This window comes from Tachysurus fulvidraco, chromosome 21, assembly GCF_022655615.1.
Source record: "Tachysurus fulvidraco isolate hzauxx_2018 chromosome 21, HZAU_PFXX_2.0, whole genome shotgun sequence".
Classification (NCBI taxonomy): domain Eukaryota; kingdom Metazoa; phylum Chordata; class Actinopteri; order Siluriformes; family Bagridae; genus Tachysurus; species Tachysurus fulvidraco.
The window spans coordinates 17,117,497-17,145,326 of record NC_062538.1 but is presented as its reverse complement, the minus strand read 5'-3'; the positions used below and the strand labels follow the sequence as shown (position 1 = coordinate 17,145,326).

Genomic DNA, 27,830 nt, shown 5'->3' with positions numbered 1-27,830 from the left:
AAATTCATTAAAACAGCATTTTTATTGATGACATTTAAAATATCACATTGTTTAGTGGAAATACAAAACAAAATATTTGACAAGTGGTTGCTCAATAAAGTGCAGGAGTAAATGAGTGAAAGTAATAATAATCTCTCTCTCTCTCTCTAATCCCTTTGAAAACATTCACAAGTAACAGAACCACACATTTTCGAACCACCAATTTACCAAAAAACTAAACAGAATTTAAAATATTTAAGACAAAAAGCACAACATGCAAAACAGCCAAATTAGTAAAAACACTATCCTCCAACACCAAACACCAATCTTTATCTTATTTGTGTTTAAGATGATTGATTCTACAAATCGTCTAAATTACACGCCGCATAAAATCAGGTCAGAATTCAACAGCGGTGCGGAATAAAGTTATAATAGCTAGACTTACAATTTAATTTGAATGTTATTTGTACAACATTTTTCTCTGGTTCTAGCCATTAATCAGTTTTAAAACTGACTCACAATGTCTTTAAGGCAATGTGATTTTTTTAAACTAAAATATCAGTTTAGTAGATTTTATGTAACTAAAGTTTGGGACATAGACTTAGAAAAGTGTAACTGTAGTTACAAAAAAAACAAGGTAGCATTTGGGACTGAGGCTAAATGTCCACAGTGTGTCTGTTTTAAATAGAGGATTTATGTGGAAATCATACTTCACAAGAAATTTGGTTCTCATGAAAATCATGCAAATTCAGAAAAAAAAAATATATTTAACTCACTGGAGTGAGTGAAGATTTATGCATAAGAAGATTAACTGATGTAAACCTCTTCTTTAGCAAAGGGTCACTTAAGGATTTGCTTTGGAGTGTTTGCTTTTCCACATGCTAGGTTACTAGGTCAGAGAATAAAAATACTGTCTGAAATATTTTGTGAAAACCAGTTGTTTTGAATTACTGCCATTAATTAAAGAAACGAAATAAATTAAGAATGAAGCCATAAATTAAGAGAAATCAATCAAATTAATACTATCACTAAAATAAGATATGGTGGCATATAAATGGAGGACAAGCTGGTCTGCCTGCACAGAGCAGGAAGATATAATCGCATACATTAAACCTTTTCTTCTTGGTATAGTAGTGTCAAAAAACATTTTTTCTGTTTTTATGGTTTTACCCTCATGGCTATCTGTCAACACAAACCTTTAACGAGATTTGCAGATTTTCTTCCAACTTTACTAATAGACTAATAAATGAGGCCAGTTTGCAAAATGCAGCTAATGATCAGATTTGTTCAAATTGTAGCACAAACAAGAAACAATCGAATTAAAATGTAATATTCAGACATTTAAAAGCACAATAACATTGACATCCACAGGACATTTTGCAAAAGTTAAAATACACTCAATGAACAGTGGAAATTTCCCAACATTAAGAGTAAACACAGTAAAATAATATTAAGCCTATATAAATTATTATAGTAGTAAAATGTTCAGATTCAGCCAGCAGTAAAATTACACACAATTAGATGAAGCACCAAACAAACACCTAAACTAAAATAAAACAAGTACAAAAAAAAAGTTGACTTTAACTGATGAAATGATGGTACAGGACGCCACTGTTTGTACATGGTTCAAGTGTATGTGCAAGTTATACATGGAGGGGAGTGATATATGCTCCATGAAGACTCAGTGGTGTCCCACAGGGCTCAGTACTTGGTCCTCTCCTTGTATACTCACTCTCTTGTTGAAGTTATTTCCTCACACGGGTTCTCTTACTACTGCTATGCTGATGATAAACTTATTTTCTCCTTCCTGCCCTCAGATACCACAGCTTCTGTTCAGATCAAACCATTTACATTTACATTTACAGCATTTGGCAGATGCCCTTGTCCAGAGTGACTTACATTATCTCATTTTTACACAGCTGAGCAATTGAGAGTTAAGGGCCTTAAGCTTAAGGGGCCCAGCAATGGCAGCTAGGTGGGCCTGGGATCGAACTCACAACCTTCTGATTGGTGGCCCAACACCTTAACCACTAGGCTACCACAGGCCCTTTACCATGTCTGGCAGACATATCATCATGGATGACGGCTCATCAGTTGAAGCTCAACCCTAGCAAAACTGAACTGCTGGTCATTCCATGTGATTCATCTCTAGGTCATGATCTTGCAATATCCCTGCATAACGATCTGACTGAATGTCCTTCAGTCACAGCTTGTAACCCACTAAACTATACTTTTCCTCACATGTTGCTAATATGACACACTCACTCAGTTCCTTCTCTACAACATTATAAGGATTTGGCCATTTTTGTTCAAACAGGCTGCTCAGGTACTTTTTCAGTCTCTTGTCATCACAAGACTGGTCTACTAGAAATAACTGCTGGCAGGTCTTCCTATGAATGCAATTAATCCTCTGCAAATAATCCAAAATGTAGCTGCAGAACTTGTATTCAACCTGTCTAAGCTCTCGTATCCCCCCCCCCACTGCTGCGCTATCTACACTGGCTTTCGACAGCTGCATGCATCAGATCCAAAACACTTATTCTTGCCTACAAAGGCAAAAACAGACCAGCACTGTCTTACCTCAAAGCCCTCATCACTCCTCGCACTGCACCTCACACCCTCAGTGCTACCAGCACTGCTTGTCTAGTCCCAGCATCTCTCAGGGTATGAACTTCCACTAGGGGTCCAGACAGCTGTGTCACTGGGTATCTTCAAATGATAGTCGGAGACCTACCTCTTCATGAAATACTTGAACTATCACTTTCTTCCATGGTTTTTGTATGTGTGTGTATTTAAAACAATAAACAAACAAAACACAAAAAAATGAAAAAATTATTAAAAAAAAAAATTGAACAATGTTTAGTCTCTTGTTAGCTTAAGTCTGAAACCTGGTAAACATCGCTCTGGATAAGAGCATCTGCCAAATGTAAATATAAATTGAGGAATTTGTAGCTTACAATTTGCTATCGGAAATCCCTTGACTCATAAATGCACAATATTCAGAAAACACAATTATTAACATTTCTGCAAGTAATCAATGAATGAAAGCTAGTACTATCCTGGAAATGTAAGACGTATCAGAGTTTATGATAAGCAATGACTATTATGGCACGGCATGCAAATATATCCAATCTAAAAATCACACAATAAATCTATTTTGACTAGGATTACAGTAGGTGTTTGTTATTCTGTTTTGAAAAGTAAAAGTAAAATGTCAGTCCTTCTAGTTTGACAAATAGATGTGAAAATACTGCGTTTGCTGGCATTATTGAAGGGTTTCAGTTTATGACTGCACAGACATTTACGGAAACTTTGACTTCCTGTTGTGTTACGAGCTCAGCAAAGGCTGGGATTCTTCAGGAGTGCCCCGCTGTGGGAGACACACAAATGAAAATTTCAAAATGGTTTTAAAATTATAGAATCTAATAACACATCAGTCAGAATTTCATTATAAAATGCCAAAAATATGCCATCCCATGAATCTTCAATAAACCAATAAACGTCAATAAACAGGAAGCACAAAAAATATTTTTTCAAGGTTTTTAACATTATATATTTGGTATTTGCATTATCTTGCAAATTTTCTAATAAATGGTCTTTTATATCATTTTAAATTATATAAATGTATAATATAAATATAGTTAAAGGTTTATAAAAATAAGTCACAGGTTCCAAGTCAATATTAATAACAAAACAAACAAAATACAACCATTTCCCGATATAATTTGTTTTTAGGAAAATGTACCACACTTTAAAATCCATTTAAAAACTATGAGGATCTATAGGCTAAATTATTATTATTATTATTATTATTATTATTATTATTATTATTATTATTATTATTATTATTAAAAATATTCGGCATCATCTTTTTATTTGTATTTATTTATTTATATTACTCTACAAAATATATTTTTTATGTTGCAAATATTGTAATGAACTTTATTTCTCACCTCTTGACGACACATGAGGATGATGAAGACAATGCCTAATAAGATGCCAACACCAATAATGATGAAGGGTACGTTAATCACAACGTTGGCCTGGGTAACCACACTTTGAAGCTTTTTAGCTGAATCCTCATCGACTAGTACACTCTGAGAAGTGGGAAGAAAAAGTACTGATGTAACAATTGATAAAAAAAATAAAATAAAAAATCTCTATGCATTTAAATAAATCTATATTTATATAAATTACTCTCTTACTAAAAAAACATTTTTTTTCTTTTGCTTGTCGCGTGCATGCAAACTGAATCATTTGTGTGGAATCGACTCTCGAGCTTTTGGGTTTTCAGTCCCAGGATTCAGTGAATCGTCTCTTACTGGGATCGACTTCAATTTAGAAAAATGGGACGGAGATGTGATGAAACACGATACTGAATAAACACAGACTGTATATTCTGTGTATATTCTACTACTGAACTAGTTTCACTATTTTATACCCAACACTGCATGATGCTTCATGGCATGTGTTGTGTTTTGAAATGAGAAAACGTTCATTTCGTAGACTAATCATTTTTTCATCTCTCATCAATGCCATGTTCATTTTCAACCCATGTAGTTGTCTTACAATCTACAACCTTTGTTCCAAAGTTTCATGAGATAATAGATGTTGATATATACAAATATAATCATAAATGTGGATTAATAGGCATGCAATGCACTTCTAATGTCTTTCACATTCCCACAAATGATTTGAAATATAATATGAAAACTAGTGCTGGGCAAGTTAACGCGTTAACGCATTAATTAATTAACGCCGACAATCAGTTTATCGCGTGTTGACGTACTTTTTATTTTGAAAGTTTAGTTTGAATACACATAGATAGACTGGGTCACAGGAGGGGTGGGATGTTTATCAGTAGGCTACTGGCTGCTTGGGATAAGCGTCATCACGTGTCTCAATCAATGAAAGCATTTGTTGTGTGCCTAAGAGAGCTACAGCGCGAAACAGAAAATATCTGGTGCGGACAGAAAAATGGAAAAAGGTATCATCGGAGTACTTCGAGTCTGAAGTATCAGTTAAATTGCTCGGAAGGGGCCAGTTATAATGTTGTGATCAAGGTTCTGGACTTTTTTTTTCTTCTCAAACTAAATAAAATGTTAATGTTTTATTTATTAAAACATTAATGTTTTAATGTTTTATTTATATGTTAATGTTATATTTAATTTGATTACATTAATGTTTAAGTTAAGATTTACAAGAAGTGTTAACTGCTACTAACTTTTAACTGCTGTAAAAAAAAAAACACTTTATTTGTTTAAAGTTTTGACAAACCACTTTGCACTTTTGTTCATACAGCAGTACTTTGAAAGAATAAAATTATGCAATACACTACTTTTGATTTCATTATTGAATTTTGCACATGCTGCGATTAATCACAGATAAATCATGCGACTAATCACGATTAAAATATTTAATCGTTGCCCAGCACTAATGAAAACACAAGGTCATGAGGTCAACAATATAATGTAATGTAAAGAGTTCTTAGGCTTTACAGAGGGTTTCCAATCAAATTCCCATCAATATGGTCATAATCTTTGTAACAAAGTCAAGAATGAAGAGTCTTAGTGACTGATAAATAATTCTGTTAAATTATTTTCTTATAGACTTCCAAGATTTCACCTGATATTCAGTATAAAATAAAACCTTCAGTTTATTCATGCTAGTTGTGCTTGCTCTTGTCTTGCTCCGCTAAGTAGCCTATCACTTTCAATGGGAATTCAGTCTACACCCCAAACCACATTTGACACATCACACATGATGCCTAAATAGCAGTGACTCCCTTGGTGTACTAAAATACTGTATTGTCCTACTGTAGGTACGAACTATTCATGAATCTTAGGATATAATTATCTTCTGGACCTTCAGGTGTCCTGCAGTGTTATAAACAAGATAAAAGTAGTTTTTAATCTGTCTATTCATTTGCCTACTTTGCTGTTATATATAAATATATAAATTACAGAAAAACACCAACTACACACCATTAGCCAGTTGAAAACGTTACATAACACAATATAAACAGCAGAAATATATAAAGCAAAAAATACATATAAAAACAGACTAACAAACTTAAAAAAAAAAAAAAAAACATTTAATAGATAATTAATGAAAAACACACACCAGAATCACAGAAGCTGAATATCAAACTTTCTCCAGCTAAAGAAGCTTTACAGCTGGGTAATGATACAAATTCTCGGTAAAAAAAACTCTCGGTAGCTTCTCACCAAAGTAGACGTATGTGTTCAGTAATAAAAAGCAAACGCCGCCATTATTATATTACAAAAGCACACTCTTTTGTTCCCATTTGCTTTGATTGAGCTGCCGCACTTTCCCCAATATATTTGTCCTGATTTGCTGCCTGGATTTGAGGAGCTAAACTTCTTTTATATCTAAAGTCGCGATCATAATGCTATTTGACTCGAGATTGCTTTGTTACGTTTGTACAAGTAAAAGGAATGTTGAACATTAAAGGCTCTCACTCCAGTTTTCAACACCATGCCATATCCTGGGTACAGAGCTTGATTAGAGCTAGTCTCAGCTGACAGCAGGGCAATGACCAGAAGCACATCCCTAAGTTATGCAAAAAACTTTCGGGTGGAATGAATTGGGTGGCATAATCACTGGATGCCAAGCCTATTGAGCTGTTCTGGGAGCAGCTTGACCAGATGGTACAAAAGAAAAATTCCAGTCAAGCCAATCTGACTTGTGGGAGGTACTTTAGTCAGCATGGGTTTAAGTTTCTCTAGATTACCTCAACAAACTGGCGGCCAGACAACCAGAGGTCTGCACAGCTGTAATTACTGCAGATTGAGGTTTGTTTTGGTGAAGCACTAAATTTATTTGTTATTTTTAAAATAAATAGTTATTTCTAACCTTAGCAATGTCTATATTGCTATGGTATAATGTCTATACTTGACTATATTTTCTATTCATTACGCCACTTTTTGACGAATGGAAGTATCAGTTTTCATGAAAAATTTCTTAATTCCAACCGATTTGAAAATGTTTTATTTTTACAACAAAAAAGCTTTAAGTGATTTCTTTGTTGTCTTTTTACTTCTTTAACATATTTAACACTTCTTTCATATTATTGTTTTTTTAATATTTGCCTATATTTTCTCAGAGTTTATAAAGAGAAGCCTCTACATACTTATAGTTTCTTTCTTTGACAGATATTTTGCCAGATGAAACACTCACATTAGATGTCCCAAATATTAAATCAACATTTGGAGATGTAATTATGACTACAGGAAACTGGGTAAACAATGCTGTTTTTTACAGATTAACGGCAGGTTTACGATAGTTCATCATAACTCCTATGGGCAGTAGTTCTTTGTAAACAAACTGTTCTAAATTTGTTGAGTACAAAATGCATCATATTAACCTTTACGCCACTTGGCAGTGAAGGTAAATTTTGACCTTGAGGGGCCCAAATGGCTGGAAGAACCCACCCTATTATCTTTGAAATACCTACACAACATATGAGGAAGTGATGCAGGGAAGTCTGGAGTTTGCTCTATCGAACTAAAACATCTGCCTGCGTGTCTGATGGTGCACGACAATTAACAGAAAAAAGGGTAAAACATCCTGATGCACAGGGTGACACACATCCTTAAGTTTAGTACAAAAAAACTAGAGGTCTTAATGAACACTTTCATGGAATTAACACAGATCATTAAAGATGGAAGTGTACGCAGTTAGAGCATTTTACATAGAACTACATAGAAATATATTTTTAAACAGTAATTAAAGCTCCTTAACTGGTACATATTATTAAATAAACAATTAAAGCAGGAATCTGATTCAATTAGGAAATCAATTCAAATATAACACGACCTATTGGCTAAGTTACTGATAGCTAAAGTAACGGTCATTTTTCAAATGAGGAAATTTTCCACTATATTTGATAGCTATTGGTTTGTAAGGTAAGGGAAGGTAAAGCAAGGTACTCTGTTTACCATGATGATGTTCGCTAGCTAGGTAGAGCCTTACATAGCTAGCTAGCATTCAAAGTATCGTTATGGTATGGCAGACTAGTCTCTTTTTACATTGCTGTCTATAACAACTGACTACTGTTATCGTAAGACTCAATATACAGCAGTTTATGAAGAAGAATAATGAGAAACTTGCATTTCATTTGACACACTTAACTCTGACAAGTGATAAAATATAAAACAGCTGGCTTTAACCATAATTCACAGACTAATGAGAGTGGAAAACACCCAGAGTACATCCTAACAAGAGAAAGATGTAGAAGCACATAAACAGTGAGGTTAAGCAATAAGCAGCTGTTTAAACTATGGCATGATTTATTGCAAGGTTAAAGACTTCTTGACCATCTGAAAAATGCATTCACAGGATATCAATAGAGCTGGGTGACAGTGTACGGCCAACACGGCACAGCTGTGTTATGACTCACTATCGTTCGTGTTGTTGCTTTTTCTGATTAAAATATTAATTTTGAGCAACTTGTATTATACATGAATAAGAAATCAATTTCCATAAATTTTGTGGAAATCTGCTTTCATTGTGTACTCTTGGCCTCTTGTCCTTAACCTTAAGAACACTTTTCCTGCTTTTAAGTGACTATTGTACTACAATGATTTATAATCTATCACAGTTTTTTTTGTAATAGTGATCAGATAGTTATTAACACTGCATTAAAAAAAATCCATTAACGGTTTTATATATATATATTCTGAAATTTTTACCTCATTAATGTACATCACTGGATAGACCAATGTTCTGACATCACCAGTTTGTCTGAAGGCAAAAGAAAAAAAAAATACATACAATCAATTGCAAATAAAACAATATCAAACTTTTATGTATTAAAGGATATGGACTGTGCAATAAGTAACACCAGAGAAATGAACAGAGTTTTAATGCTGGTGGGAACCTTTATGCAGGTTTCTAATTTTGTTCAGGTTTAAGTAACTCCCAGGTCAATGAGCCAATAGCAGCATTGTGTGTTCTAGTCAAATTTTACACTCAAATAGCCACTCGAGGTCAATATAAAATACACAAATGAGACCTAATTTATTATGAATTATTATTATGATAAATGTAATGACAAACACATTTTTTGGATTAAAAAAAAATCTCTGGAGCACATTATACAAGATACTGACATCTATGACAGATTTGAATATCTTTAGGAGCGAATATTAACTGGTTACAATTATAAACTAGCCTTATGGTGGATTGACATGGCCACTGGTTGTATCCTGTGCATGTGTGTGTGTGTGCACGCATGTGTGTGATGTTTTTAGCCCACAAGAATTCTTTTAGTTTCTTAAAAATAAAAGGCTTTTTGTAGTACGTACGGTTTAAAAAGCCTGTTTAAGCTGAAGTGTGTTCCAAAAGTTGGTTTAAGTTAATATTTTTAAGCATGGTTAAATCCTAATGTTTTTTTGGTTCTTGTGCGTGCATATGTGCGTGTGATTTACGGATGGCCATGACCTTCAAACCTCTAGACCTATGTAGGGGTGTGTGTGTGTGTGTGTGTGTGTGTGTGTTTCCTTTCTGTTTTTGTGTTATGTCCTCTCTTTTGATTTACACAACTTCTGTCTATGAATAAACCCAATTAAATGAAGCATAAACAAACAAACAAACAAACAAACAAACAAACAAATAAAGCAAGTGTATAAATAATACACATATAAATGTCATGTGAGACAAGTCTCAACAGCTTATGTGTTTTTACTCTCCTAAACGTTATTATACTGAGAGATGTTAGGAACGGATGATAGAATAAAAACTGTAAAAATGTATAATTAAATGACTCTTTATCTCTATCTCTATACTTCTGGCAAGCTGCTTCGAGGCAATGTCTCAATTCTTTTTCTTCAATTGAGAGTTAAGGGCCTTGCTCAGGGGCCCAGCGGTGGCAGTTTGGTGAACCTGGGATTCAAACTCACAACCTTCAGTAATCAGCTCAGTAATCCTACACATTAAACACTAGGTTATTGCATCCCCATCTTTATTAAACAACACCTGTATTATCTGTATTATCAATGAGTATTAAACAGATTTGTATTAATTATTGTAAGATACAGAGGGACCAAAAACAAACACAACAAAATTACTAACATTTCCTCTCATAGCGTGTATCCTGGATGTTGAGTCTATTTTGAAAGTTAAAAACCTGAGCCTAAAGTAAGGGTTATTGTGAAACACAACACTAGAAGTTATTTTTAGTCCTTGTTTGTGGTTAAACCTCTCCTCAGCGCTTTGTTTCCAGCTACACACTGAGTTGATAATCCTTTGGGAGTCGGCTTTCCAATAATACACACCTGTAGAATTCTGTTTTTTCTCTAAACTTCTAAAGTGAAATCAAACAGATGATCTCATACGTCTGGCGTATGTAGGTTGTGAAGTTACAAGAACATTGAGCAGGATATGCATGTCCCACTTCCTTCCTTCCTTCCTCCTCATTTATTGTTTCACACATATGTTTATGTAAGAATAAGTTTATGAAATCTCTCTCTCTCTCTACAAACATAAACACGCACACACACATGTATACAATCATGCGCACATGCACACACTCACACATCTATACAATCATTCACACATGCACATTCACACACACCCTCAAACACCTATACAAATATACACATATACATACACACACCTAAACAATCATGCACACATGTGCACACAACACACACACATATACATACACCCCCCACCAAAAATCTATACAAACAGACACACACCATTGCAATCATGCACACATGGGCACACACACACACACACACACACACACACACACACACACACACACACACACACACACACACACACACACACACACACACACACACACACACACAAACATACACATACCTATACAAACATACCCCCCACACACACCTATACAATCATGCACACACATGCACATACACCTATACAAACATACACACACCTATACAAACATACACACACCTACACAAACATACACACACACCTACACATATCCAAACATACACACACAAACACCTATACAATCATGCCCACATGTGCACACTCACACACCTATACAAACATACACACACACACACACACACACCTATACAAACATACACACAAACACCTATACAAACATACACACACATATACAAACATACCCCCCCACACACACCTATACAATCATGCACACACACAAACACTTATACAAACATACACACACACCTATACAAACATACACACACCTATACCCCCCCACACACCTATACAAACATACACACACATGCACACACACACACACACACACACACATTGACTTTACACTACAGAAAATGAGTTTTGGCATTTGGCATTTTTGGATTTTTGTCTTCATGAAACAAACCCTGGTACAGTTGTATATCAATCGTTCTAAACTTAAGTAAACTTCAAACATCTGTGTCTGTTACCTTATCGATTCCCATACAACAAATCAGGACAAATCGGTAGCCTGGGACAAAATGATATAATTCATATTTTAATAAAACCGTTAAGTTTGTATAATTTATATTAACAACAGAAGATATTGTTTGTTAGGTGATGGTGTTTCAGAAACTATTCCTATTTTACTCTCTTTAATATTTTCTTCAATATTACACCAGCTACCATCGCTTATTGTTGTAAATGAAGCAACTAAAGCACAGAGTATTGGGAAGCACACAAGAGCTTTTGTCCACCGCTGATTACTAACAACTTATTAAAATTAGTCAAACTTAAGTTCTACTGCAAAGTTTTACTTTTAAGAATACTTTATTTAAAATAAAGGACAACTACAAGCTATAAAAACTGGGTATAAAAATGAAAATATCCCTGAATAACACACCATTTGCAATTTTTCCACACAATTGTTGTAAATTATTTATTACAGACTCAAGCAGGTGGAACAATAAGGAGCTCTTATTAGATCTTATGCCAGTCTAATGAATGTCAAATTTAATAAAATTCTAATTTCATTGGTCACTTATCAATCGCAGTGATACACAGTATGACGTGGAGTGAAATGCTTTAGCGACTCGTAGTGAAATTCCTCGAACTTCATTTAGCATACAAATGCAATGCTTTCGTTGTTTATTTTATAACTACGTGAACAATCACGGAATCATGTTAGTAAAATATAGGTTAAAATTTAATTTTACTAAGTTCTCATGTAATATAACTAGGGATTTGTTATTTTAGTTTATTACTATAAGGTGACTAATTCGGTGCATTGATCTGGATAGAGTTTAGTATACTGTAAATCATCAGAGTTGGCTGTTTGAAGTCGTTCAGCTTTCAGACCCAGATTTATCTCTGTAATTGTGTTGAGCAGCTGCTCTGATATCGTGCTCGTTGCACATTTCTGGCATGTCTGGATCCAGCGTGGAAAATGACCTTCGACTTCTCAGACACCCAAATAAAACACAGTGGCACTGCTATGTGGAAGTTGTTGGGAGTTGGAAGCTGGCCTAGTCAGGACTGTGACCCATTTCTCATAAATGGCAACCGTTTATTTCATATTTTATAGTCCTTCGTGTTTTTCCAGATTAGGTTTTCTTTTTTTTTTTTGTAAATTTTAAATGTATTCGATAATTAAAAAGCGCCAGGACCCGGAGTTGGGTGGGTGGGTGTTGGTTTGTTCTCTTATTTTTCTTTTTACTTTCTTTCCATTATTGTTATTGTTGTAATACTTTTACTTTACTACTTTTTCATGTAAAATGTAAAATGGGATTCTGTATTGTTATTAGACTTTGTTTGCAATAAAAAAGACTTCGCAAAAAAAACAAAAACAAAAAAAAAAGGACTGTGACCCATATAAAAAAATGTAAGGGCCGGATCGGAGAACAGAAAACACGTTTTTTTTTTTTTTTTAATTGTCTGGTTTATACACATAATACACGTGCATGCACGTACACGTACCTGAATGCTGGAAGCTTCTCAATGAAGACGTTCACCTGAAGACGTTTTGCTGCTTGCACCACGAGTCCAGTGAGCTTTGGAAATAAAATGAAAACTTTTATATATTTTCTATATACCACCTTTAATAAATTGCAAGTCTTCACTTAACATTTTCATGGTTATCTATTCTGTTTTTTGTTTTTTTTTAAGTTTAACAAGTATCTGTATATCTTCCCTGTGATCTTACTAACTTAATTAATTATAAAAGATGCAATTACAGTATCTGTAACTTTATTAATATATGATGTCATACATTTTAATCGTTATTACTGTAATACTTTAATTACATGTTGTGAAACATGCTTACTGTTAGCACTTATGTCGTAATAGTTATAAAGCGTCGTTTCCCTATCGGTTGCTTTTTTCCCCTTTTTCGTGTAGTGAATCATTGAACAAATGTATTTTTTATAAAGAAAGTGTAATCTAAGTATAAAGTTATTCAGCTTTTCTGTCTTTACAGATTGCTGACCCTGTAGACTCTCCTCGTTGACTACATGGCCAAAAGTTTGTAGACACCTGAACATCACCCCATCGCCCCCAAACAGTTACTACAAAGTTGGAGGCGCACAATTTGTAAAGAACGTCTTTGTATACTGTATATATATATACATATACATATATATATATATATATATATATATATATATATATATATATATATATATATACACATACATATATATATATATAGTAAATAGTTCACTTCACCAGACCTACGCAGTCCAAGTCCATGCATGTTCCAACAAGACGATATCACAAAGAGAGGTTCATAAAGATATGGCTTGCCCAGGTTGTCCTGCTCTAGAGCCATGACCTCCTCACCTGACATCAGAGTCTCATCTCACTAATGCTCTTGTGGCTAAATGAGCACAAATCCCCAGAATCATGATCCACAATCTAGTAAAAAGTTTTCCCAGAAGAGTCAAAGTTATTATAACAGCAAAAAAGGTGACTACATCTGGAACGTGATGTCTGGTTGTGATGGTCAGGTGCCACAACCTTTTGGTCACACAGTGTATACATTTTGATCCTATCAATGAACTTTATTTTTTAGTTTAGTTTCATTTAGTCTTTTTTTTCATCTGCAGAGCCATGTCAGAATGTTAAAAAGTCAAAACAAAACAAAAACCGAGCATCTTACACACATACGCACACCTTAAAAAAAAGTAGAAATAAAAAAAGGAAATACAAGAATATACAAATACGTGATTGCACATAGGAATCAAACTAAAATACATTAATAGGAAATTAATCAAGCAAAATAAAACATAGAGCTACATATACAGGAAAGAGAGAGATGGTGACAGAAGAAAGCAAAGAGCAATTAGTACAAAGAAATCAGCTAATCAACTAAGTCATTTTTTTCATTTATATGTTTTCTATGTTATTCATTTAAGATTGTATGAACTGTCCATCATTCAATCTCAGTGACTTCTGTTCACTGTTACTACACTAATGCATTAATGTAAACCTGTGAATTTCCTTGCAGCTGGAAATATCAGTAATAGACATTCCGGGCATCTATAAAACACCACATTATATATGATACTGAATGTTTGTCCTTTATTTTGCCACAGTGCATATTTTGCTCTTAGTTTTCTGTTAATATTTAACTATTAAACATAACTGAACAAGGTTTGGTTATTAGTGCAGCTGATAGCTCATTCATATCACCTTGAGTGTGCAAACCTGTCAGCGGTTATGATGACCGTGTCAGTGCTTATGATGACCGTGTCAGTGCTTTTCTATAAATACAGTAAGTAAATATCCAAATGTATCTAGCATTCAAAGTCCAAGTACAGTATATTCTAACTGAAGAAGACAGAAGATAAAAACGAATTAGGAGTACACATTTACAGCATTTACTGTAGCAGACACCCTTATCCAGAGTGACTTACAACTGAGCAACTGAGGGTTAAGGGCCTTGCTCAGGGGCCCAGCAGTGGCAGCTTGGTGGACCTGGGGTATGAACCCATGACCTTCTGATCAGTAGCCCAACACCTTAACCACTGAGCTACCACATCCACGATTGTGAGCATTATCTTCTAAAATCTTCTCTAAAAATCGATCTAAAAGCTGATAAGATTTAATCAACAGTGATCTTTGATTTCCTTGAAAAAATTATATAATTTTTATTTTTTTTTTTGCTTGATGTGAGATATAATTATTGAGTAAATTTATGTTTAGTTTTAAGTGAGATTAATATTGAGATAGAACACAATGCCGAAGCGATATCCTCATATTGTTTCTTTTTAAATCTAATGTTTTCAATCTAAATAAATAAATGGGGGAAAAAAGAAAGAAAAAAAAAACAGGAAAAGTATATTGCAAAACCTTTCATTCAGAGATTCTGAGAGAATCTCTCTCTTTAATGCTGTGAGTAATAGTCATATATTGCCCTCTTGTGCTCAACGTAATGAACATAACGATGGTTTGAAGGTTGCTCTTAGACCTTGATTTGCTAAGGCTGAGAAGAAAAAAAGTGTTTGCGAAATCTTTTTTTTCTTCTTTTTAATACGAAGAATAATTCTGAGGTCAATCCTGAAGTGTTGAACTATGTACATGGCGAACTGACGAGGGGAAAAGTCGAGTGAACGCTGAACTCTGAAGATCTTTTGCCCAATTTTATATATAAAAAAAATCTAGAGTGTGAAATCTGAGTATAAAGTTATTCAGCTTTTTTTTTTTTTTTACAGATTGCTGATCCTGGAGACTTCTATAAACGTGTCCAAGGTAACAGAAAGCTTATGTATAAAGTGCCAAGCTTAAGTATGAAACATTCTATTGATTCGTATTAAATTTTAACTAAATTTAATAAAGCTGTGCTGTAATAAATAAGCTTTTAGATGCAGAAGTCAGGTTTTTGTACCAAACAAAAAAAATTAGATTCATATCACCCCAGTTTTTGGCCTCTCTTCACTGGCTCCCAGTTCATTTTTGAATACAGTTTAAGATTCGTTTAATAGTTTTAGCACTAATAGGACAGAAACCTTCTTATATTACAGACCTAATTCATTCTTACTCAGCACTTAGGTCTTGTAAACAAGCTCTCTTACACGTCCCTAGATCTTACCTCTAACGGAAAGTAGCTGCACCTCATCTATAGAATCCGTTCCCTCCAGACATCAACAATGCTTATTATTAACTAATCACCTCCTTTTACATCTTTCTTCTATTATACTTATTGTTGGATAAGGTCATTTCATTATGTGCTCTATAAATCAACTTACTTACTTACTTAATAGACAAAAAAGAGGAGGACTTGACAATGCACTAAATGCAGATCATACATAATACATCATACATACAGTAATGTTCACAATTTTCTAAAACCTGTTTTTTTTTTTTATTTTAACCAACAGTTCCAATAATAATAATAATAATAATAATAATAATAATAATAATAACAACAACAACGTATACATACCGGGTTGATGTCGATGGCCGTCTGATGCTCCTCCTTCGTGGGTCGCATCCCGAATACATCATCACTAAACTTCTTATCAGCCTGATAGAAATGAGGAGAGGACATGATGATTGGAGCACCTGTGTGTGTGTGTGTGGGGGGGGGGGGGGTAAAGACAAGGAAATGAGACAGAGACAAAATTAAAATTAAAATCACACAGTTGGAATTTTCACATTGTTTACTGGGTAAATGTCACATATTTACTGTTGTGTGCAAGTCAAATTTTTTCTTTGTAATATTTTAATAAAAAACAAACAAACAAACAAACATTAAGCTACAACATACAATGTTATGTCAAAACATTTTCAGTGCATCAGAATAAAACCCAAATATGACCCAACCTTCTGTCCGTCTGTGTAAACTAACCTAAACTGTTATGTTTCCGAGTATCTAAATTGTGTTGAGATTCATAAAATGTTACGAAACAAAACAGCTTTAAAAATATTGAACTGACTGGAAAATTGGTTGATGTGCATTCTGTTTTCTTACAATGTGATGGCGCATTACCTGAAAACAAAAGACTTTTATGTTGGGAAGATTTTAAGAAAGAACAGGCCGGGTATCATAAAGAAGACCCCAAGTGTACATTAATGATCCAGTGACAAGTTAGTAGGTTATTCATAAATGGTGAAAAGAAATCATTTTGTGACATGGTGACATTGTTACTCTGGGTCAGTTCATCAGTTAATACATTCTTAATATTTTTTAAACTAAAAGAACTCCTAACACACACACACACACACACACACACACACACACACACACACACACACACACACACACACACACTCACTCTCACCCACACACACACACTCTCTCTCATTCACACACACACACACACACTCACTCTCACCCACACACACACACTCACTCTCACCCACACACACACTCTCATTCACACACACACAAACACACTCACCCACACACACACTCTCATTCACACACACACAAACACACTCACCCACACACACACTCTCATTCACACACTCTCACCTACACACACACTCTCACCAACACACACACTCTCACCCACACACACACTCTCACCCACACACACGTGCACACACACACTCTCACCCACACACACTCTCTCACCCACACAGACTCTCTCACCCACACACACTCTCTCACCCACACACACACTCTCTCACCCACATACACACTCTCTCACCCACATACACACTCTCTCATGCACATACACACTCTCTCACCCACATACACACACTCTCACGCACACACACGTGCACACACACACACGTGCACACACACACTCTCAACCACACACACTCTCTCACCCACACACACTCTCTCACCCACACAGACTCTCACCCACACACACTCTCTCACCCACACACACTCTCTCACCCACACACACTCTCTCACCCACACACACTCTCTCTCACCCACACACTCTCTCTCACCCACACACACACGCTCACCCACACACACACGCTCACCCACACACACACGCTCACCCACACACACACGCTCACCCACACACACACGCTCACCCACACACACACGCTCACCCACACACACGCTCACCCACACACACGCTCAGCCACACACACGCTCAGCCACACACACGCTCAGCCACACACACGCTCAGCCACACACACGCTCAGCCACACACACACACACACACACACACCTTGTTTGCAGACACTGACATTCAGCAGACCCGAGCTGAGGCAATTTCCTCCCACACAAAATCCAGCATTATCCGGATTAATGGTTGCATTTGCAAAAACGTAGCTGGGAGGGACGAAACGGTAAGCAGGAACTCCCCTGACACTCAGCTCTGACTCAAATATAGCATAGATTGACCTAAAAACCACAAACAGAACTCAGTTAGTCATGTTACAATGAACTGAAATTGTACTGTGTAAATCTGTAACGTCGTCCATCAGTCATTTCTAAAAAGCTTTGCAGACGTAGTTGACACATTTACAGTAAAATCTTTCTGCATTTGCATCGTGCTCTTTGTAAAGAGGATCACAAACAGGCGGAAGTGTTCCAACAACGTTCCAAAACATTTCATTATTCAAACAAAGTACTTGAGTGAAATGTGGGGTGATATTTATTCATGCGCTGATCTATACAATGTTACACAGTTCGCCAAATAATGAACAAAGACGGTAAAGAAAACAACCAAATATTTCTGAGATACTGAACTGACAAGAATACTAAAATAAACTGGAGTAGATGTCATAATAAAAGTCACAATAATAATAATTTATTTCGTAGTGGAAAAAAATCTAAGTAAATAATGACCCAAAATGATCAAATATAACTAGGGCTGTGATCATGGTGGCCACATCATCTTGTCTGGGGTCAGAGGTCTGCGATACAATTTACTGATTAGTTCAACTGTAGCTGTAAAATTATAAATAATGGCAGTGAATCGGTAATGTTAAGGTGTCTTGTGGACCGTGTAGCATGCTGCGGTACCTAGCTTGAGACCACCTGACTACCTGTGGGAGTTGGTACAAGTTCGGTCGCACCGGAACTGTGTCACGATTCACTCGACTGAATCTTGTACTTGAGTCTGCATTTGTTCAGGAACTAAAGTAACCTGCAACAGTGTTTTAGTGTTTCATGATAACATTGTTCATTTCCACAATATACATGTACCCTGAGAGACAGGCAAACATTGTGGGACACAGAAGAGGGACAAAAATGAAAAACATTTGAGTTCTGCTTGGGAATTTGCTGTGATGCTGTAAGATGGACGCAAACGTACCAGTTTCGAGTGAATCAAGTGACCGGCCAGGTGTCAAAATCACTTGTGCGTTAACCTGTTGTCACTTGGCATTTAATTCTTGATATAAAGTTGTGTATTCATCTCAAAATGTACATTTATCTCTTATTTATTAAGATGGCAGGTTTTACACTTCACACAAGCCAGAAAACTACGCTTTTTGAAAGTGACATGACATACGGCTAAGTATGGTGACCCATAACCCATCCAAAGTGCACACACACAGCAGTGATCACACACCCGGAGCAGTGGGCAGCCATTTATGCTGCGACGCCCGAGGAGCAGTCAAGGGAAGGTTCGGTGCCTTGCTCAAGGGCACCTCGGTCGGGGCCAGCTAAAGACTCAGACCCACAACCTTAGAGTCAGGAGTCAGACGCTCTAACCATTAAGCCACGACTTCCCCACAAGAAACATTCCCCACACATTTGTGTGTAGATATAAACAGCACTAGAGATAAGATGATTATGTTTTAGTCTTCACCTGCAGAGATCTGACGAAAACATGTAAAGCTTCTCTGTCTTGTTGATGATGGGATGAAAGGTTGCTCCATTTGTTCCATTGATCATGTTACACTGATCTGTGCTCCACCAGTCAAGCATACTGCAAACAGAGAAACAACAAAAACACACAAACTGCAGATAAATGAATGGATGCTTAGAAAACAGACTTACAAAGCAGCACTGTGTGGTAATAAGATGACTAAGGAAATTTGATTTAAAAACAAACAAACATTGGCTTCAGAAGAAACATGACTCAAAACTTATTTCGATTTAATTTTGTTTGTTTTTTTTTCTCATGTATTTGTAATGCTAGACATGTTTACCTCTGGCCTCTCCATAGATCCACTCGGGCAAAGTCCTGATAGTTCTGTTTGCCGGTGTAAAAAACATACTCTCCATCGTCTGTGCCGTTCATCTGAAGCCAACAAGTAACACACACCAACAAGTGAACAAGTGAAGACACAAGTAAATCCAATGCCTAACAAATTCATTCATTTTCTACCGCTTATCTGAACTTCTCGGGTCACGGGGAGCCTGTGCCTCAGGGGTCATCGGGCATCAAGGCAGGATACACCCTGGACGAAGTGCCAACCCATCGCAGGGCACACACACACACACTCTCATTCACTCACGCAATCACACACTAGAGACAATTTTCCAGAGATGCCAATCAACCTACCATGCATGTCTTTGGACCGGGGGAGGAAACCGGAGTACCCGGAGGAAACCCCTGAGGCACGGGGAGAACATGCAAACTCCACATACACAAGGCGGAGGCGGGAATCGAACCCCCAACCCTGCTAACCACTAAGCCACAGTGCCCCCCTGCTTAACAAATTTTACATGGCAAACACAGACAAGCAGTGATACATGCAGGAAACTGTCCCAGTGTGCTTATAGGAAACATCAGCACTCACTCAGGCAAATTAGTGAAACTAACTGTTTATATATTTCAGTCTATTTTCACTATAAATTCAGAACTACTGAATCGTCCATCATGTGAAGGGTTTTTTCCCGGGGATGTGGTAGCCTAGTGGTTAAGGTGTTGGTCTATAGGTTGGAAGGTTGTGAGTTTGAATCCCAGGTCCACTGTTGGGCCCCTGAGCAAGGCCCTTAACCCTCAATTGCTCACTTGTATAACAATGATTAAATGTAAGTCGCTCTGGATAATGGCAAATACAATAAATGTATAATAATAATAATAATAATAATAATGTTTGTTATATGAAGTGAAGAAGCAAAAGCTTGTTGAATTTGAGTACAACAGTTTCAGGTGAGTAAACTGAGTAACTAAAAATTATTAACACAGACTCTCACACACACACAAACACACACTCACTCACATACACACAAACACACACTCACACACACACTCACACACACACTCACACACACACTCACACTCACACTCACACACACTCACACACACTCACACACACTCACACACACTCACACACACTCACACACACACTGTGAAGGTTTATTTATTTTAATATACCATCAATTATTCACGTTACCTTGTAAAATAGGCCAAAGTTTGGGTCCAGTTCATGGTGGAGTTTCTGAAACTCCTTGAGTACCAGGTCCTCATATCCCCAAAGCAGCTCTCGCACTTTCCACGTCCCAAAAAGACCCTCATTGTTACTTATCATCAAATCAGAGATTATACGCTGAAAGAAGGAACTTTGAAACTTTCTCATTATTGTCTGGAAGTAAATCAGAAACACCAACAATATAAATGTGGTTTAATACAAAATGACACTTGTGCAGGGGAAGGATTTGTGATTCATAATGAAATAACAAACTCGCTAACAATTTAACACCTTTACACCTGTTCATTCCACCTGTTGATCAAGTAGTAAAGGTGCTGTACATAAACTCATGCAGATACAGGCCAAAAGTTGCAGGGTATTTGGTGCCAGATGGACTGTTTTCCCCCCACACACCTAGAGCATATAATGACTAGAAAAACCACAATGCATCCAGAGAGCAGCAGTTCTGCAGGAACACCTGGGAAATTCAATTCAATTCAAATGAATTCATTGAGACATTACCTCAAAGCAGCTTTAATATAATACAAAAATTCAAGATTAATATTAGACTTATATTTAAACATGTTTGTATTTATCTACAATGAGCAAGCCTGAGGTGACTTAGGCGAGTAACACCTGAGCGGAACACCTGGGCAGAAACACCTGAGCTCAACACCTGAGCTGAACACCAGGGCTGAACACCTGAGCTGAAACACCTGGGCTGAACAATTGAGCTGAACACCTGGGCTGAACACCTGAGCTGAAACACCTGGGCTGAACAATTGAGCTGAACACCTGAGCTGAACACCTGTGCAGAACACTTTAGCAGAACACTTTAGCAGAACACTTTAGCAGAACACTTGAGCAGAACACTTGAGCAGAACACTTGAGCAGAACACTTGAGCAGAAACACCTGGGCAGAAACACCTGGGCAGAAACACCTGGGCAGAAACACCTGGGCAGTAACACCTGGGCAGTAACACCTGAGCTGAAACACCTGAGCTGAAACACCTGAGCTGAAACACCTGAGCTGAACAATTGAGCAGAACACCTGAGCTGAACAATTGAGCTGAAACACCTGAGCTGAAACACCTGAGCTGAAACACCTGAGCTGATCAATTGAGCAGAACAGCTGAGCAGAAACACCTGAGCAGAAACACCTGAGCAGAAACACCTGAGCAGAAACACCTGAGCAGAACACTTGAGCTCAACACCTGAGCAGAACACTTGAGCTCAACACCTGATCTGAACACCTGAGCAGAACACCTGGGTAACTCACTGACTCAAGCTTCTAAGGTATCTCAGTTTAAATTCTCTTACAACTGTGGTGTGCAATCAACATGCTGAACCTTGTGGTGAATGAGCTTCAACAGCAAAAGACCACATTGGGTTTCATTACCATCAGCTAAGTACAGGACTCTGAGTTTACATTGTGCACTGGCTCTGCTGAAGCTCTTAATCGGCATCTGCATGATTTTATGGACTGCTCTGACTGAATAATTGCATGAATGAGCACTCTTTGGGACTTGGAGTGCCAAAATAACCGAATGCTTAAAAGTTCAAAAGCTTGAATTGTTGTACAATAATTACTAAGTAACGTAACTTAATGCACAAGGACAAAAAACGTTGAAGTGAAAATATAAGTGCAAAAATATGTTTAAGGAAATAAAAAAAAATCTTAAATATAGTTTATAGGAATATGTATGTATGTATGTATGTATGTATGTATAAAACTAATTCTAACCCTAATGACAAACTCAACCTTAACTTCCTTTGTGGTTAAAAAAGCTCAAAATTCATCTGAACTTTAACTCCTGTTTTAAAATCTACATTATGATAAAATTAGCTAAAATGTAGCTTTACGTTTACACAATTATCATCATGTGAGAATGTAATATCAGCTGATGACTAACAGTGAACTGGGTGACATGTTAACAAGTGGCTCACCATTGCAGGGATGTTGGCGGTCCTGATTATGTCATCTTCAGATCCTCGTGACATGTTGGGTTCAAAAATGTATGTTTTTGGGTTAACAGCAGCTACTTTAGTGCCATTGTCCATAAAATTTACTTCCTCCATAGGCCGATACTCTCTTGGGGGAAAAAAAGGGAAGTTAAAAAAAAGCAAATCCACAACATAGCACCCACTAACTTGAAAGACAGCTTCAAAAACATGGCATGAGATTTGTGAGATTTGCTGTTGATGTGTGTGTGTGTGTGTGTGTGTGTGTGTGTGTGTGTGTGTGTGTGTGTGTGTGTGTGTTATTGCCATAGTAATAAATATGCGGCAAAAATAGTACAAGCAAGAACAAGCTCTGAATTCCATCTGTTCTGTGAATCTGGCTTTTATTTGGTCTTTGTTTCGCTTTAATGCTTTACCATAGAAAGTAAACAAAAGTAATATACTTTAGGGATCGTTGATGATGGGTAAACAGCGCAAAGTACCTTGATACCTTTGATCCATTTGCCAGTTGATTTGGTTTAGATTCACGGTTCACATAATTAATTAAAAAAAGCAACTTTTTAAAAATAATTAATTAATTAATGTGTTCAATGTTAGAGATTTAAGCACTTATGTACGTCGCTCTGGATAAGGGCGTCAAAAATGCTGTAAATGTAAATGTAAGATCATTTAGGACTGAAAACGTGTTTGTAAAACTCTTTTGCATCGTATGCCAAGTTAACTAAAGCTAAGCATGAAATACATCTCAGCACTCAATAATTATTAAATAATTACAAAAATACCAGATTAAATAAAAATGTGTAGAGAATCCAGTGATTATTTTCTCTTTTTTTGTTTGTTTGGCCAAATATCCAGAAGTCACTGCATTTCTGCAGATCTACAGCTCTGAAAAAAAGTGTTTGGTTTGCTTTTTTGCAGTTTGGGTTTGAATTGCTTACTGTAATCGGCCCGGGCATAAAATTCTCACTTAGAAGCTCTTATCACCCACCAAAGTGTGAAACATGTCACCATTTAGCTGCCTAAAGAGTTGTACCAGGGTTAGATTCAGATTAATTAATGAATATGTGAAAGCAGCCCTATGCATGTGTTAGAACTGTTCAGCAAAGTAACCACATCTACACTCTACAGCTCTGAAGGCATCATGAAGAGCAAAAGAAATCACACCCGCTGTGCAACACAGTGACCAATAAAAAGAAGTACAAAGGTTTATACAAAACTGAAAACATTTCACATCCTTTATTTTTGTGTTTCATGTCACGTAGGTATGTAATATCAATAAAAGATCTTTCTGTTTCAATGTCCTGAGGATGGTGAGGTAAAGTCTGCCCATATCCAGGCATGACCATATCCTCTTTATGTCCTAGAAAAGGCATGACCAATGGCCAAGCAGAAGTCACAGCTGAATTTACTGAAAGCCCAAAGCAACTGATTAAGCAAGTGGAATCAAGTTCGGCACCTCTTTGAGAGTGTGAAGTTGTTAACAGATGTGTGACAAACACAGTCTCTCTTACTGTGTCATTTACTATACCAAACAGTCAAGATTTTATTTTATTTCCAAGTGAAAAAGTGAGTGGAAAAGCTCATCTCGAGTTATACACGTGACTTCTCTTTACCTGTACGTGTATGGGCCAAGCTCAATCACAGCAGGCTTGTCTCCTGACAGCACTTCCTTAGGATTTGTCAGATTGAAGAAGTAAAACTGCATGTAGACAGGCGGAGGTGGATCCTTCCACACAGCAAAGGCATCGGTACCATTTTCTAGCACCACTTCCTGTAGGTTAAAGATTACCAAACATTTATGCATGTGCCAAATGTTAAAAGATAAGATTTGAATGATTTGTCAGCAAAAAAAGCTTAGAGAGTCAGCAAACAGACACCAATCTTAAAATATAATGCTAAGAATCATATATCATGTGTATCTCATTCACAGAATCGTGTTGGAGGATATGAATGCTGATCCCAATCCTGACATTTTAATTCTCTCAGCAGAGACCTAGGTGAAATATTATTATGCCAAATCTTTTTCATTGATGAACCTCAACATTGGTAGAAGATCTTGTGAACCTCAACATTGGTAGAAGATCTTGTGAACCTCAACATTGGTAGAAGATCTTATGAACCTCGACTTTGCTATAAGATCTTATGAACCTCGACTTTGCTATAAGATCTTATGGACCTCGAGTTTGCTATAAGATCTTATGAACCTCAACTTTGCTATAAGATCTTATGAACCTCGAATTTGCTATAAGATCTTATGAACCTCGAATTTGCTATAAGATCTTATGAACCTCGAATTTGCTATAAGATCTTATGAACCTCGACTTTGCTATAAGATCTTATGAACCTCAACCTTGCTATAAGATCTTATGAACCTCGACTTTGCTATAAGATCTTATGAACCTCAACTTTGCTATAAGATCTTATGAACCTCAACTTTGCTATGAAACTCAACATTGGTAGAAGATCTTATGAACCTCGACTTTGCTATAAGATCCTATGAACCTCGACATTGCTATAAGCACTTATGAACCTCAACTTTGCTATAAGCTCTCAGTTTAATCACAAATCCTCCACCACTGTCCCTTTATCAGCTCTATCAGCACACTTCACATAAACATTTGACCATAAGCTGCAATAATAAATCTTAGAAGAGGAGCAGTGATCATGATGCCACATGACATGACAATTATTTCATTAGAAAACTGTATTTTTACAACATTACTAACACTTGTGTAACAGCGAGATATTTCACCACAAGTTCTGTCATGCATTAATACAGTTTATGTTCGTCTATAAAATGGATTTAATCATGGCTTTGTTTATTAAACAGATACCAAATGCTGTTACCAAACATCACTGTGGTATGAAGGACAGATTTGTTTTGATTTGCTTACCTTCTTTATCTTGTTGTACAAAAGGTTTTGGAAAACATGAGCCAAAACCATCGCGATTCCTGCTATTATAATAAGAACCGAGAGCACTCCGGTGCTGTACACGAAACAAGACTTCATAATTATTACAAACTGTGTTTATAAACAGACTTAGCCGAAGTGTCTATCTATTTCTTTATGGTCAACAAGCTCTGTCACAGCCTTACTACGCATGCGCACAAATGCTAGGCGTGTCTATTGAACCGCTTAACTAACGCCTGACGGCGGCCATGATGATAAGGTCAATATGATGTTTATTTCAATAAAAATCTACACTGTCTACCACAGAAAATTAAAAAATAATAAGACATGGAAACAATTGAGTTAAACGCTTAGTGAAGCCATATTTTAGAGATTTGTGTCTATTTGTTTCAATACTGAATGAGAGTGTGTGTGTGCCCTGCGATGGGTTGGGTGTAACCTGCCTTAATGCCCGATGACGCCTGAGATAGGCACAGGCTCCCCGTGACCTGAGTAGTTCGGATAAGCGGTAGAAAATGAGTGAATGAATGAATGAATGAATGGTTCAATATTGTTATTGATATATAAATGTTATAGATAGAGTCTTGACATGACATGATATGACAGATAATATGCAATTAATTTGTATTAATTATATTAATAGTTAGAATTAATAGAAACCTGAGCTGTGTTGGAGGGATGAAACAACAATAACTGGGAACTTAATTCTGCTAACTATTAAATTTCTCCTATTGTAAAAAGAACTAAATGTGATATTTTGATGAGCTGTTAGTAGTAATCAGAAGAATAAAGATATTATGTTAATATTTATTTTAATATATGAAATTATGGTATATAAAATAGAAAAAAAAATACACCTAAAGAAGCAATAAACACTAAAAATAAAAATAATAATCACATCAATGTTTCATCTTACTTCAGTGGAAAAATCCAGTCTGTCATGGGCTATAACAAGTGCATTGAAATCTGTCTGACTGTCAGAGGTGGACATACACAGGACAGCTGTGAGGTTGTCATCAGTGATGGAGGATCTTTATCTTTATCTGTATCTGAAAATGCCTGTACACATACGTAGGTAGATCCAAAGAGACAAGAATCTTCTGAGCGTGGAAATAAAATTTCAATGCAGTGAGACTGATCTAAAGTGCTCTACCTGAAGTGTTTCAGCCGAAGGTCAATTAGTTCCATCTGAACATCACTGGGTACATCATCAATGCTGCAACTGAAGGAAGAAGAAACCATGTACATTTAACTATAAGTTGTTTTAAAGTCTTGAAATCGCGTTGATTGTACTTGTGGAGCTGATTAATTGATGGTGTGGCTTTCTTTGTGGAAGTGGTAGCCTAGTTTTTAAGGTGCTGGATTACCATTCGGAAGGTTGTGAGTTCGATTCCCACATCTCTCAATTGCTCGCTCAATTGCTCAGTTGTATAAAAATGAGATAAAATGTAAGTTGCTCTGGATAAGGGTGTCTGCTAAAATGCCGTATCTTGGTGGTGTCCAGGTGAGTCAGCTGTCCATCGGTGTGGACAAGCAGAAACATATGCAAACTGCAGTGGGACGGAGGTGATGGAGACTGATCTGACCCATGGTGAGGATGATCTGACCCATGGTCTACATGGTGGGAGGTTAAGGCAACAGGTCTGAAGTGGATCAGCTCCCTAGTGTATGCAGTCTTTGGTTATAAACGTGGAGTTTAAAAGTAGTGCAAAGTGCAGTCTATATAGAAACGTGGAGTTTAAAAGTCGGTAAATTACTACCAATAATAATAGT

At 36.5% G+C, this 27,830-nt stretch overlaps 1 protein-coding gene across 1 annotated transcript; it reads right to left on the bottom strand.

The window, feature by feature from the left end:
* Nucleotides 1–3: 3 nt before the first annotated feature.
* Nucleotides 4–26,256, bottom strand: scarb2c (scavenger receptor class B, member 2c). Its single transcript, XM_027142368.2, has 12 exons — nt 26,040–26,256; nt 24,759–24,916; nt 23,131–23,275; nt 21,169–21,357; nt 19,975–20,066; nt 19,632–19,751; nt 18,042–18,217; nt 16,352–16,470; nt 12,886–12,959; nt 8,694–8,745; nt 3,933–4,076; nt 4–3,349 (listed from the first exon to the last, which is right to left on the bottom strand). The coding sequence occupies exons 1-12, from the start codon at nt 26,154–26,156 to the stop codon at nt 3,308–3,310; spliced, it is 1,428 nt and encodes a 475-aa protein (XP_026998169.1). The 5' UTR covers nt 26,157–26,256; the 3' UTR covers nt 4–3,307.
* Between the last annotated feature and the right edge of the window lie 1,574 nt (nt 26,257–27,830).

Coding starts and splice junctions, on each gene's coding strand:
- scarb2c (XM_027142368.2), bottom strand. CDS start 26,156: ATGAAGTCTTGTTTCGTGTACAGCACCGGAGTGCTCTCGGTTCTTATT. Junction 19,752..19,974: donor GATCTATGGAGAGGCCAGAG/GTAAACATGTCT, acceptor CTCTGTTTGCAG/TATGCTTGACTGGTGGAGCA. Junction 18,218..19,631: donor TTTTCGTCAGATCTCTGCAG/GTGAAGACTAAA, acceptor TGTGGTTTTTAG/GTCAATCTATGCTATATTTG.